At 45.9% G+C, this 14,563-nt stretch overlaps 1 protein-coding gene across 21 annotated transcripts in view; it reads left to right on the top strand.

The window, feature by feature from the left end:
* Hdac4 (histone deacetylase 4) overlaps positions 1–14,563 on the top strand; it is a 289,492-nt gene that overhangs the window by 193,383 nt on the left and 81,546 nt on the right. For 20 of the 21 annotated variants that reach the window (XR_012447440.1, XR_012447441.1, XM_074072154.1 and 17 more), the window contains 2 exons: positions 6,174–6,294; positions 10,976–11,097. Coding sequence is in view for 19 of the 21 variants with exons in the window: in XM_074072154.1 (XP_073928255.1) it covers positions 6,174–6,294; positions 10,976–11,097 (243 nt within the window). In the remaining 2 variants the exon portion in view is untranslated. The remainder of the gene's footprint in view (positions 1–6,173; positions 6,295–10,975; positions 11,098–14,563) is intronic. The other variant, XM_074072161.1, reaches the window with a different exon arrangement.

The raw sequence follows: 14,563 nt of genomic DNA, 5'->3' as shown, positions 1-14,563 counted from the left end.
GATTGTTCATCACTTGATCCTCAGTTGTAGGATTGATTGTCACAGTTTTCCAGAGTCTGGGTCTTGCTTTCCCTTTACTCTGCACAGCTGTTCCAGAGAGGCCTATGTTGTCTTCTCCTTCTGTTGCTTCCTGGGTTGGTTTGTCTCTTTGTTTGGTCGAATTCTGTGTCCTCCATGTGTGTTGGGGCATCGCACGTTGCAACCGTATTGAACTGTGCACAAAGAGCTGAGGAAATGATGTGGGATGGGTTCTACTTCTTGGAGTTAACCAGGGCCTTTGGTCGGGGGGGAGCACATTACTGAGGATTGAACTCAGGACCTCTGCTTGTTAGGCAAGCGTTCCACTTCTCCCTGGGCTGGCCTCAGACAGAAATCCTTCTGTCTCTGCCCTCTGCCTCCCAAAAGAAGCTGTGCCACCATCCCTGGCTTGGTTGTTGAGTAGGGGGTCTTGCTAACTTTTATCCAGGCTCGCCTCAAACCACCATCTTCTATCTCCGCCTCCTGAGTAGCTGGGATTACAGTCATGTACCACCACACCTACCTAAAACATGTTAACCACATTAGTCCAGTTGAGCTGAATGGTTTTAGAGGTGGGTGTCAGGCTCACCGAGAGCTAGTTTATGTCTGGCCATCCTTCTACATAAGGTGTATTCTTTGGGTCCTATTCAAAAGCCTGTGAGGTTTACTGGGGTCCTTTCCTCCACAGTGCACTCCAGTTCTGCTGGCTCTGGCCCTGTCAGTTGCCTCTCCTCTGATCCACGGGTACCTGCAGAGGAGAGGCTGTCCAGGGTAGGCCCACTTGCTGCAGCTCCTGTTCCTTCAGCCTGGTCCTGTGTGCCATGTGCCCAGGGCCCTGTATGCCTGCCAGCAGATGCTACAGAAGCTTTGCCCAGCTCTCTTGCCTGACCCTAGTCTGTTAGCTTAATTGTCTTGTTGACTTATGACTCAGTGCTCATTGCACTAATATTGGAACTTTTAGTCTAACTAACATCTACTTTTCTTTGGTCTTCATTATGTCTAGACTAAAAGAATATATTCTAGATTGTGGATTTGCCTTTATGTAATTTTTAGATTGTAAAACTGACATTTTGCCTTTGATTAATCTTCAGTAGATTAGAAGTATTCACAAATGGAGCTTTAAAAAATTCTTATGCTCTAAACAGAACTAAATAGCTATCAAGAAAATTTAGCTCTTGTTGTCATATGACACCGATTCTAAATTAGAATTGGGATATAGTCTAATATGTCCACATTATTTTGTACAGTTTTAAAATTTTTGCTTTTTCAGAACATACAATATTTTTCTAAGAGTTTATAGCTAATGTACTCTCTTAATTATCATTTTATTGCTGTATCTCACTATTTATAAAAACTCTTAGTAATTGTTTTTGTACATGAAATTAGCACTTCCTTCATCATCAATAACAGTAACACTTCACTCCTTAAAGAATAAGAAAACTTGACATGCTTCTCATTTTAGCTGATAGAGTTTCAAGGTTGAAAGTAATGAGGACAGCTTTACTCCACACTAGATCTACTTTTCTTGCCAGTCTTTGGAAGTAAATAACAAACCTGGTTAATACATTCTGGGTAGAGAAGAGGATACCTTGCTCAGCAATGGCCTTCAGGTCAGATTGCAGAAATGGCATTGAAGATTTGTTGGGTGTCTGCATGGAGTTGGGCATAGGTTTAGGCACCCACTGCTTTTAGACCAGGAGCCATGACAAGTTCACCTGCAGTAGAGCCCAGTATTGGTATTCTTAGCCCTAAAGTTCCTTAGGTAAGTCTCCTGTGCAGCCAGGGCTGAGGGTCTAGGCATATCCTTTCACTTGTGTGTGAGGCATACTTTAGAGGGCCTGGCCCCATCAGCCTACTCTTTGAGGCCACCTTCTGCTTAGAAAGCCATCTCCCTGGACAACAGCATGTGGTTCTCGTAGGATCCTGCCAGGGGCCTTGACCATGTGCACGCAGGACCAAAAGCCACAGACCTGCCATGCCCAGGCTGGACTCACAACGGGTCCTTGGCCCGGATCCCACTCCCTTCTCCCTCATCTGTGGTTGGCTTATGCCTCAGCATGTATCCTACTTATTTATTTTTCTTTGGAGTAGGGAAAATAGTGGTTATTTATCAAAGGATTACAGTTCAAATTTTAAATATCAGTCAGTTGATCTGTGCCACAACTAACCAACAAATAACAGTTTTTCTGATGAATGAAAACCATCTCAGTCTAAACTACTTTCTCATGACTGAGAATCTTTCAATAAAAATATCTTGTGGCTCACAGAATATGAAAAGAATTGTTTTACAATTAAAACAATTTCTGTGCTATGCACTATGGCCTCCCCCACCCCCATTCCCACCCCCATGCCATCCCACCCCACCCCACCCCACCCTACCCTCAACTGAGCCGGTATGTGCTTTGCTGCTCTCCAGCCTCGTCACAAGCAGCCGTCTGGTGGTTTTCACTTCGTAGATTTGGGTGGTCAGGTTTTATTATTAATAATAAACTGTGTACAGTTGGGTCTTTGGCAAGCTTGTGTAGGCTTCACAGCCCTCAAAGTGTGGTCTTAAAGTAAGAAGCCTGGCTGGCAGGCTGCCGTGGGGGGGTACCACCTGGGGCTCTTAATGTCAGCAGGCACAGGGTGCCTCACCCATGAAAAGGAGATTATTGTTTATGCCAAGTTAAAGTGCGCTTGTGGGGCAAGATGCAAATGGCATGAAATGTCTCCTGGACTTAAGCATTTGAAAACCCAGTGCAAAGCATCTATATTATTTTGTTTCTTAGGGTTTTGTTTCAAATGAACTTCTTATTAAACATTTAGTAAGTTTTGTTAACATTTGTAAATATTGGCAGTACAGAACTTTAATTTTTAGATATTTCTGTGATTTTCTTTGATGTATTAAATGCCTAATAATGAAATGCACTGGACATAACTGAATTTTCAGAGCATGTGTCAGTCTTCATCACATGTAGCAGGAGCACACTATCTTCAGTCAGTCATATTTTATTTAAAGACACTCGAGGACCTAGTGTGCATTGTCTGTTAGACACCCAAGTCAAAAAGAGGCAAGTCTGCCTCTGCTGTTCATTTTACCTACAAGCACGTCCTGTGGGACAAGGTGCAGGCGCTTGGGGAAAGCGATTGATCTGTTTAAAAATAGTGTATGGGCTGGTAGTATGTAGCTCGGTGATTCTCTCCCTAGCACTGGGACAGAGAGAAAGATAGAAGGGGTTGGGTGGGGTGGGATGGGGAGAGAAAGAAAGAGAAAGAGAAATACCTGATTCTGAAAGTAAATTCTTTATCCCATTTGTGAAGTTGTGTCTTCCTAGTGGGCAAGTAATGGGTAAGAAAAAGGCAGACTGAACACCTGTGACAGACTCTATCTAAGCAAGTCACTCTGCAGCCTCCTAGGGACCCAACCTTATCGTAGCAATCCTTGGCCTCTGCCCTCCCCTGATATCTGTCCCCACCTGCTCTACCTGCCAACAGCGCTGCTCTTTTTTCTCTTCCTGCACTTGTTGGCTTGTTTGCTTAGACCTCTCTGCCTCTCTTCTTTCCACCCCTGGTTCTTGAGTACCTTTATGTTGTACTCACTCCACATCCCAGTCGCTGGAGCGGTGGTGGAACTACCTAAGAGCTCTGTAAAAATCTGTCCGGTGGGTAAACAACAACCAATGTGAATTAGGTTTTTTGGTTTTGTTTTTGTTTTTTTTTTTAAGGAAAAGTTAAAGAAATTTGCTACTCATTCGTTGACTGTTTCTTATTTCTAGAATTTCCTTTAAGTGGAGAAATATGTGGAAGGATGCATATGTGCCAAGAGTGGGGAAATGGGGACAGGGTGGGGGAGTACAGTCTGTCTTTTTAAATTCTCTCCTGGTGGAGTCCAAGGACAAAGATTTCCTATGTGATTTCTGTTTTGTGATGGACCCTCCGACCTGCACCCGGTCAGCTTAGTTAGCTTTCCTGCTGCTTCCTGGTCACCTGGATCTGGCTCATGTCCTGCCACAGTCTTGCTGGACCATTTCTTAAGAGGAATGTTGCCAGCTGACCCTTGTCTACACCTGTGGAACTCCCACTGTGCCAGCTGCAGTGGCACTCTGCTGTGCAGAACTCAAAAGGACATGTAACTAACAAGCACTCCATGATTAATGACCAATGCCCTGGGTATGTGCTAAAGATAGTAAGGAAAATCTATTTCTCTAATCACAGTAACAATCTAGAACATGATAACATGATTTTTCCTTTTCTTTTTCCTTTTTTTGTTTTTGCAGTGCTTGGGATCAAACCCAAGGGCTTTTATCTGCTAACCTGGGAGTATTCTTAACACTAAGCTTCACTCCAACCCTAAAAGTGATTATTGCTGGGTGCTGTGGCTCACACCTGTAATCCTAGCTAATCAGGAGGCAGAGATCAGGAGGATCACAGTTTAAGGCCATCCCAAGCAAACAGTTCGTGAGACTCCCATCTCAACCAGTAAAAAGCTGGGAGTAGTAGCACAAGCTTGTCATCTCAGCTCTGCAGGAAGCTTAAATAAGAGGATCATGGTCCATGCTGGCCTAGGCCTAAAAGTGAGATCCTATTCAAAAAATAACTAAAGCAAAAAGGACTAGAAATGTGGCTCAAGTGGTAGAGCACCTGCCTAGAGAGCTCGAGGCCCTGAATTCAACCCCATACCATCACTAACTAGTGAGAGAGAAAGAGAAAGAAAATGTGATTTTTAATCAAACCTTTCAAAAGAAGGTCTATTGCAAAGCTTTAAGGAAATGGTAAAAGTCATAAAGGAAAACCAGAATAGGCTTCATAGAAACAAGCATGTGCACATCAGAATCACTAACCTTAAAAGGACACAGAGATCACAGCCAATATTTGCCAAGGCTTGATCTCACCTGACTCCCACCTGCCCATCTTCTTGCCCTCTGTGGATAACATGAGAAATAGGATATCTGCTCAGCTTTCACGTGTGGTTTAAGTGGGCCAGGGCCAGTAGGCCAGTAGGGTTTTGATAAGTTACTGTGCCCACAGCATTGCCACCGTCAACACACACACCCCACAGAGGGATTCCTAAGGGGAAGCAAAGCCAGGTCCTGAAGCCTATCACAAGACAAGAAAATGAGTCTAAGCCCCACAGCCATCCAGGCACCTCAGCCATAGCAGCTAAGCACTGTTGCCGGTGCTAACAGTGCTGATCCTCAGTGTTGGGATGCAGAACATCCACTCCCTGGCGTCTGTTAATGAGAGCCAAGTGTCAGTGTGGAGAGATGTTTTGGAAGGCAGTTGAGCGTGATGTCTCAGGGCTATTAAGTTGGTGAGATACAGATGTTTTGCTAATCTCTCCTAAGCAAGTAATTCTAAACTTGTATGATGTCATCACATAAATGTCCACTGTAACATGGCTTCTAAGGGCAACCAAAGTCTTCAGCCAAAATGGTTTTGAATAGAAACAAACTTCACTTACCATACAAAGTGGTTTGGCCCATTAAAGATGCTGTTTGAATTCCATATGATACAGAGATAACCCTCAAGATGTTCCTCAGTGGAAGGTTGGATCCATGCTGTGGAGGGAAGTGATGGGTCTGCAGGACACAGGTTTAAACGCTGGCTGGCCTGTGTTCAGGGATGAGTTTGGGCATTCTTTTGATGTGTTTCTCAAATCTGCCCGTATTCTTTAATGCTGCTTTGAACAACAGTCACCCCTCCATAAGAAAAGCCCAGAATACACAACTTCTGCCTAAGTCACCACAGCCATATCTGCTCTCTATAATACGTAGTGCCAGGTGAGAGGGGACAGAGCCACCTTTTCACTCTGAGGAAGCCACACACTGTAACATGTGTCAGACACTGGCAGCTAGCCTTCCTGGGAAGCAGGCCTTGTTCCCTCCATGTGGCTTTGGGACACTTCTGTTTGCACAGTACCCTCTGGAGCCTGCTTCTTGTGCATTAAAGAGAGTGGAACCACCATGCTGCCAGTGTTAACTTGAAGCCTTCTTTGATGTAGGGACAAGAGGTGGGATTTGTGTTAGCTTCCCATGATTGGATCTGCATTAAATAGAACAGCCCCTCCCTAAATCACTCCCTGGCCTTGGCAGTGCCCCACAAAGAGCTTCTGCCTGCCCTGTGCTCCCTACCCTGTGCTGCTCCCCTTCACACTCACCCTCTGCTCCTGCTTCCAGGTGCAGTGGCCAGCACAGAGGTGAAGATGAAGCTGCAGGAGTTTGTCCTCAACAAGAAGAAGGCACTGGCCCACCGGAACCTAAACCACTGCATTTCCAGCGACCCCCGCTACTGGTATGGGTAAGTGGGGATGTACCCACCTGGGTCTGCTCTTTGGAGTTCGGTATACCCAACTCTGGGCAGGTGTGAGCAGATCCAGTTCTTCACTTTCCCAGGAAGGGCAGTGGGTGGGGGGTGCAGTTTGAACTCTCAAAGCACAGTGGGGAATCTGGAGGTAACACATGTGGCCATCATCCAAACAGGAATGGTAGTGAGCTGTTTTCAGGGAGCAGCCCTCTTAGATGGTGCCTGATCATTATTCTCAGCCTTTTGCTCCATTTTTCAGCCACAGTAGGAGCCACTAAAGCTGGAACTCTAGCCTAAATTGCCCATCCATACCTACCAGATTTCTACTCTGTTTTATTGATTCTCAAGCAAGCCAATAAGCACCTTGATATTTTTATTATTTTTGTACTACGAGACCCCACCAGAGCCTATATCATGGACAGAGACCACAGTAGAGCCTTGTTTTGTGCTGACAGCAGAAGGAAGCCAATGCATTGAAGCCAAAGAAGTCTCCTTTGCTGGCCTCATTCACAGAGGCCTTGTATGGTGTTGGGGGCATAGTGAGGTGGCTACACGGAATAGATTATTGCTTTGAAGTATAGTCTTCTGTGGTTCTCAAAAGTCAATTGGTTACTGAAAAAAAAAAAAAAAAGGTAGTTTTCATGAATCAGAATGTAATCAGAGCCAGACATTATGGCGCATGCCTGTAATCCCAGCACCCAGTAGGTGGAAACAGGCAGATAGAGAGTTTGAGACTAGCCTGGGCTCCATAGCAAGACCCTATTTCAAATAAACAAAACCAATCAAACAAAGAAAAAAACAATATAATCAGTAATTTCACTGCAAACGAATGTGGCTATGCTAGAGCCCCCAAATGTACAGCTGTTTGTACTAAACATACACCACACCCCATTTGCATGATTCCAGCCCCTCAGTGGATGACCTCATTATTGTGATGCAACCTGAACAGCCCTTTATGACTTCTCTTCCTTTGTCCCTCACATGCTTTGTGGCTTTACAAGTTGCAAGCTTATTGCAGAATTAATAATGAAAAGACATTTAGGCAAAAGATACGGACAGGTACTTCACAGAATAAGGTATGCAGATGACCAATACACACCTGACACCTGAAAAGATGTGCAGCTTTGCTAGGTATCAGGGACATGCAAATTAGAACCACAATTAAGATACCTGCTGGGCTTGCTAAGTTTTAACAGGCCAAGTGGGGCAAGGTGTGGAGTGGCTACATTTGCACAGGTTGCCAAGGGACTTGAAGTGGTATGGCCCTGTTAGAAATGCTTACCTACCCTGTAACCCAACAGTGTGCTTTGTAGAGTTCACCGAAAGTCAAGGAAAGCATCCCACACACACTTTCGTGGTCATAGTGGCCATATCTCTGACCACTAAAGATCAGAAATAGCTTGTAAGCTTGCTGGCAGGTTAATGGCCTGGCAGGTTGGGTGTGTCTGTGCACCAGGACTCTGCTCAGCAGCAACAAGGACCAGGCACTTGCACCTTCAGCACCATGAGGGCCTCAGGAACAGTGAGCTAAAGCTGCTCAGACATATCTCTCCTTTTGTTTCCACTGTGTGGACTCCAGAAAGCTGAGCTGGAGACAGCAGGCAAAGAGGCAGAGGGGCAGTCTGTGGAGACCTCCCTGGGCGTGATTGGGACATGTATTCCACAGATGTGGATGCAATGTTCACACCTCTAAGTTTAAATCCATATGTAAGACTGCTCGGCCCAGTGTGGCAGTCCACATATGGTTCCTGAGCACCTGAGGTGTTGCTGCTCCAAACTGAGGGCTGCTAACAATACAGAACTGAGGACTGCAGGCATCTGTACGGAAAAAGAGTGTATGATATCCCATTAATAAGTTCATTGATTCCATGTCAAAATAATAACTTAATATATCAGGAACTAAAATTAGTTTCACCTATTTCTTTTTATTCATGTTAATGTGACTATAAGAGAAATGTAAACTATACATGCAGCTCATATTATATTTCTGTTGGACCGTGCTGTTATGCTCAATTAAGAGTTTCATTTGCTTTTAAATCACCAGTATAAATATCATGTACTAGGAAAGGCTCTTGATAGAATTTAAATGCTTGAATTTGTGTGGTTTTAGTCTGCAGTCAAGGTAATGTTGAGAAAGAAAGCAAAGCAATATGTTTTTCTATCTTTTTTGCTAAGGTAAGTATTACCCTTATTATTTAGTTAGATACCTTTTTTTTTTTTTTTTGGTGGTACTGGGAATGGAACCCACGGCCTCACACATGCTAGGCAAGTGCTCTACCACTGAGCTACATCCCAAACCCAAGGATTACCTTTAGACAAAGTATCTAGTCAGCCCACCCAGGGACCCAGGCTCCCTTCATCTTACACTGTAGCTTCCCACCCTGGCTTCTATGTCTCTGTTCCCAGGCTGAAATTAAAGATTGGAAAACTGGAAGATAATTCTATGTCAGAGATGAGTTAGGTAGAAGTTGCTCTGCAGGTCCTCTGCACAGGGGCACAAGGGTACATGAGATGTGTTACTTGTATGACACTATATAGGTACGTGAATGTAGGTGTAAGGTGTATGTGTGTGGGGGGTGGGGAGGGCGAGTGGAGATGTAAGACGGGCATGAATGGAGGAGGCATAAGCTCACCCAGGGATGGGAGTTTATTTTGCTCACTTTTCTGGATTCTCCCTCACTTGAGGACCCAAGAGCTTTGCCTGAGGGTAAGGTGTGCCAGGCTGAACACAACACCAAGACCACTGATCAGCATTTTCCCTGAGAAGCTAGCTGGCTGTTCCTTGAATCCCTAGGAGGCAATGCGTAGTGATGTGATTTCCTCCCTGATGAGGCTATTGCTGACAGGTGAACTGGTAGTGAGGATGTACGGTCCCTTTCAGAGTCTCTAGACACTGAGAGGTACCAAAAACCAGCATAGCTACCTGTTTTGACTCCTAGAACTACCTCTCAGGGATGCAGATGATCTGCTGGTAACTGGCTTGGCAGGGGCTGGGCTGTACATAGCAGCTTCCAGTTTCAGTTCATTTTAAGGCCTGATAAGAAATTGGGGCTTTAATACTGATAGCATCTCAAGAGACCCAAATAGTAAGAGAAAATCTGTTAGATCTTAGCTTTTACAGCCTCTGGCTTAATTATAAAGAGAACCTGCCATTAAATCATAATAACAACGAATATCATATTTGTTGCATTTATCATATTTTGAATAGTATTCTATAACCAACTATATTTTTAACTCAATGCGCACACAGGTCATTCTGTGTTTCTTATGAAGGAGAAAGAGAATGCAAAGCACCCCAGATTATAACTTGGCATTGAAGAAGTTTGAAATTTGCCAAGGCCAAGTTCCCCATAGGGGATCTATGTCAAAATATGATCGAGGAGAGAAACTGCATTACATCATGCAGACCTTTTAATGCCACCATGCAGTGGTGAGCCCTCAACAGATATGAGTACACTTCTGTTTTCCCCTGTGCACACTCCCAGTCCCAGCTGTGTATCAGGAACACCCTGTGGAAATCCGAGGAAAGCCCATCTTTGGGGCAGACTTACACTCTGGATGGTGGTGCGGGGGCACATCCTGAAGTGATTTAATTTTCCAGAGCTCTCTGAGATCCTCTCAGGACACATGGTCAGACTGAGCCCTACGACCCAGCCATTAGGGCTGGAATACTTGGATTTATCTCTGAGATTCCCTTCAGCACATTTTTTGGGCTATGAGATTTCAGATATTTAGATGTACACCTGTACACATTTAAGAGCTTCCACTCTTGATTCAAATAACTCCAGGTGCATGAGTGTATATATTCAAATAAATAATCTAACAAATTCCAGATAGTCAGCAAACTTATTTCTAGTCATTAAGCAGATTATACAGTGTAAAGACCTGCAGAATGTCTTACACTTTCCATGTTTAGTACAAGGCTCAGTGGACTGTACATCAAGGAAGGTGTTGCTGATGGTCATCTTGGGTAGCCTCTGCATCCCTTGTTCATCCTGAGGCCCAGTTCCACTTTTGTCCCTCTGAGCATCCATCCACCTGCAGCCCACTCCCATCTGGCCATTTTAGGACTTTGAGTTGTCTGGATGTTAAAGGAAGTACACTTTATAGTGTACTTTAGTCACTCACTTTATAGAGTGACTCTCAGGGCATTAGGTGTCAGCTGCTACCAACCTGTCCAAAAAGGGAAATGATCACAGTGATCTATTCTAGTGGAAGGATGGGGAATGAGCATTTTGTGCCTTAGAGAAGCCCTCAAAGGGTCCTGCACTCCAGGAGGTAGAGAGAGCCCAGATGTCACCAACACCTGCTCCCAATCTGTCCTGGCTCTGTCTCTGCTGCCTGCAGCCTCACCCTGCATTCCTTATGCCTGAATGCACCTGCCTTCCTGTGCTGTGTGCCCTAAGAACAAGCCTTCTGTGTGGCTGGTGGTGACCCTGGTAGTCTGAGGACAGGTAGGCACAGAGATATCAAAGGGACAGGTGGGCAGAGAACAAGCACAAGGCTGAGTCAGGGGAGGCCATGGCTTCTCTTGTTCACTTGTTGACATGTTTTGGAGAAAAGGAGGGGCTGAGAGAAAGGGCACAGAGGTTTCAATTGAAGGGCTTCCTGTGACTGCTGTCAGCCTTGGGGCACTCCTCCAGGCACACTGATGTCTGCCTTTGCCTTTCTCCAGGAAGACACAGCACAGCTCCCTGGACCAGAGCTCGCCTCCCCAAAGTGGGGTGTCAGCCTCCTATAACCATCCAGTTCTGGGGATGTATGATGCCAAAGATGACTTCCCTCTTAGGAAAACAGGTGAGTGTGAGGTCTGCTGCCACCTGGACCCTCCACACTGAGTGGAGGCAACCACCCCTCGACTCAGACTGAACCACATGAGTTGCTCGGCTTATACTTATACTGGCTTTTTGCATTAGACCATCATTTTGAAAAGCTATCCCTAAGCATTTCCTTATGATTCATACCAAAAGAAACAGGTCTCATGCATGTATACCTACTTTTTAAGACTCAACCTCATCCCAGAGTACTTTGATTTTGTTTGGGTGGCAAGCCCTGCTCTGCCACACTCCAGGGCAGCCTAGTGGTCAAGCAGCTCCTGCTGACATTCTGGCCATATTCAGCAAGCGCAACTTGGGCCTCTTCACCAGCTCTGAGCAGTGCCCAAACAGAAAAATCATGCCCAGAGTAGGAGCAGGTCACTTGAGAAAGAAATTCACTGTGTCCTTGCAGGTGTGTCCCAGATGGTCACAGCTGTGGGCAGCAGTTCTGATAGGAACAGAGGAAGAGGGCATTAAGGTGCCAAAGGGTGATGGGTCAACTTAGAAACTGGGGAGGGTGCTGGAGCAGTCTGTGAGACAGTCAGATATTCTTGTGTTTTCTCAGGGTGATGGATTAGAGAGGGCAGTGGCTTTGGAGAAGGACCCAAGTGACCAAGGGCAGTGCTTTGGGATGGCAAGTAGGACAGTGCCTTCTGGAGTATGCCCCAGAGAGGGACCCGAGTGAACCCGAACAGCAGGCCTGAGCGGCCTCAGACCACAGGAGAGCGAGATGACCTATCTTCCTACTGCAGGTGCATCCCTAAATTGCAGGCCATTGTGAGAAATTCCAAGGTGCCTTCCTGCACAGGACTGCATTCGGAAATGAGTCTGAGAGGCACAGCTTTTTTTACTAACCAAAATTCTTTGTAATCCAAAAGATTTGGTCAGTTCTGGGTACTAAGGCAGTCAGTCACACCCCAGCTTCCTTCCAATTCTGAGGCCTCATAGTAGGGATGACAGGCTCAATTGTTCCCTCCCTAAAGAGGGAGGCATGTAGTAGACACTGAGCCATCAGTGGGCACCCCAGAGACGATTCCACCTGGTGCCAGGACAGAACCAAAACCAGGATCTAGGAGTAGTAGGGAGGGACATTTTAGCTCAGCCTAAGTAGAACTTGACTGATACTTATGTGATGAAGTTGTCCTGCCAAGCCTGTTGTACCCTGTTGGAGTGGGGTCTAGAACAATGAGGGCAGGAGATGTGGAGGGCTGAGAGCTTGGTTGCACACAGAGCAGTGACTCTCACTAAGAAACATGCCTCCTGACAGCACTTTACTGGGCTCCTCCCCAGGAAGAGACAGTGTGTGCCACCTGCTGCATCTGGCCCAGAGCAGCTCCCCAGGGCTCCATACACCCCTCAGCAGTAGAACAACAGGTGTGAGGATTGGCTGTTTCCTTGCCTTTCCTACCCCTAATATATATGGCCTTGCTGCTTGGCCAGTTATCTCCTGTTCTAGGAAGCAGGAGTCCATGAGTATTTTGTAGCACATGCCACAGGAAACCATCAGCTTGGGAGACAGTCTTGACACCACCATCCACTGCTGCTCACCACAGCCACATTGCCTTCGGTGGTTGTTCGTAAGGCCTGTGATCAATTCCTTTGGGCTCCCTGGTCACAGAGTTGGCTTCCCATGCTGGACTGTGTTCTCTGGAGACTGTTGGAAGCCCAGTCCAACATCCAGCACTGCCTGTGTTGCTTCTGACCTCAGGATGCAACACCACCTCCACCACATTTCCATGAGAACTGAAGAGAACTCTCTCACTTTGGGGATGCTCCAGGAGACCTTAATTAGGATTTGATTGCATTACCAATTTCTAAAAAGGCATCACTGGCTCATTAATAACGCTATGAGGATTCAAGAAAAAGCATGTAACCAAGAGTATTTGCAGTGAGAAGACCAAATCGCCCTGAACACAGCTCCTTTTTGAGCACTTGTCATTGCTGATGCCAGGTGGTGGGCATCAGTGCATCTGTGGGAAGCGTAACATGAGGCTTCATGAAGTACGATTAGGTGCTGAGGACAATGATAAATTAAAGGCGATAATCTTCCTTGATTGTGATGTATACATTAGTAATTACTTGGCTATACTAATTTTTGTTGATGTTGCACACAATTTGCCCATTTCTCAATCCATAAAGGGCACTGATAAGATGTATGTGTGAACATGTGAAATAACCACTCCATGCTGGTTTCTTTGGCATGCCATGCGTAATTGCATGTACCTTGGTGGCTCCTGGCATGATGGTTGTCACCTGTACTATCTCAGGTATCTTGTTTCCCTCATGAAAACAGCATGTAACTCACCTGCACTTTTACATCCTTGGGAGCTGAGATCACCCTGGCATTAGGAGCAGCCTAGCTGCCTGAGTTGTTCCCCAGATTCTTTACTATTACCTTATGCTGCTACAGCCCTCTGTCTCAGTTTTGCCATTTATAAAATGTGCTAGGAAATGCCTGTTTGGTGGCGCCTCTGAGAAGTGAGTGGATGTTCACACATACTTTAAGGAGCCTGGGGGCTGGCTTCTCGCATTTCCTACCCAGTGACCCATCCTTGCCTGACTGAGCACCGCCTGGTCCTCCCCTCAATACCTACAACTCAGTCAGTGGACTGGCAGGTACCCTCGGCTCCATGTGAGGGAACTACATAGAACTAAACACAGCATTATAGTCCACGTCTGGCATGGGGCTTTTGGGCTTTAAGGCTCAGCTCTCACCTGAGTTGTTACCACCTCCCAGTACCTCAGAACTAGACTGGATCTTCTAGCCCAGGCTCTAGGCTCCAGAGTCCGTTACCTTCTTTGGCCCAGCTCCTACTTCCTGTTAAGGTCCCTGCCCCTTTTCTGGATAGTTGACAGCAAGTGTCTGCCACCTCCTACCAGAATTCACCCTGGAGTCCCAGGTGAGAGGGATCTGGTCCCTTCCCACTGCTTCTGGGCAGCCTCAAAGACTATCCTAACTGGGAGTATGAGGCCTCTGGAGAGATACTAAAGTACGTTTTTAGTTAGTTGTGAAAGGTAAGATGCAGCGTGAACTTGTTTGTATCACTGATCCATCAATTGACTGAATCCTTCCCTCTGTTTATGGGTGTCTTAGTCTGTTTTCTGTTGCTATATCAAAATAAGTGAGACCAGAAAGTTTGGAAGGAATAGGAGATTTGACTCATGATTCTGGAAGCTGGGAAGTCCCAGAGCCTGGCTCCCACATCACTCATCATCTGATGCAGGCATCATAGCATGGCCATGCTAGACCAAGCAAGCCTGTCAGGTTTCTCTTCCTCATGAACTCATCCTATCCTAATTACCTCCTAGCCCTACCTCCAGACTACCAACTTCTGAACTGGGACTGAGTGTCAGAAGGAGTCCTGGAGAGGACATGCAAACTATGGCAGTGGGGTATCAAATGATACCTTCTCAGCCAAGTATGCGGGCAGTGGGTGCTTTTCCAC

The sequence above is a fragment of the Castor canadensis genome, chromosome 4 (genome assembly GCF_047511655.1).
Source record: "Castor canadensis chromosome 4, mCasCan1.hap1v2, whole genome shotgun sequence".
NCBI classification, from domain to species: domain Eukaryota; kingdom Metazoa; phylum Chordata; class Mammalia; order Rodentia; family Castoridae; genus Castor; species Castor canadensis.
The sequence above is the reverse complement of the archived record's forward strand: the minus strand, read 5'-3'. Positions and strand labels throughout refer to the sequence as shown.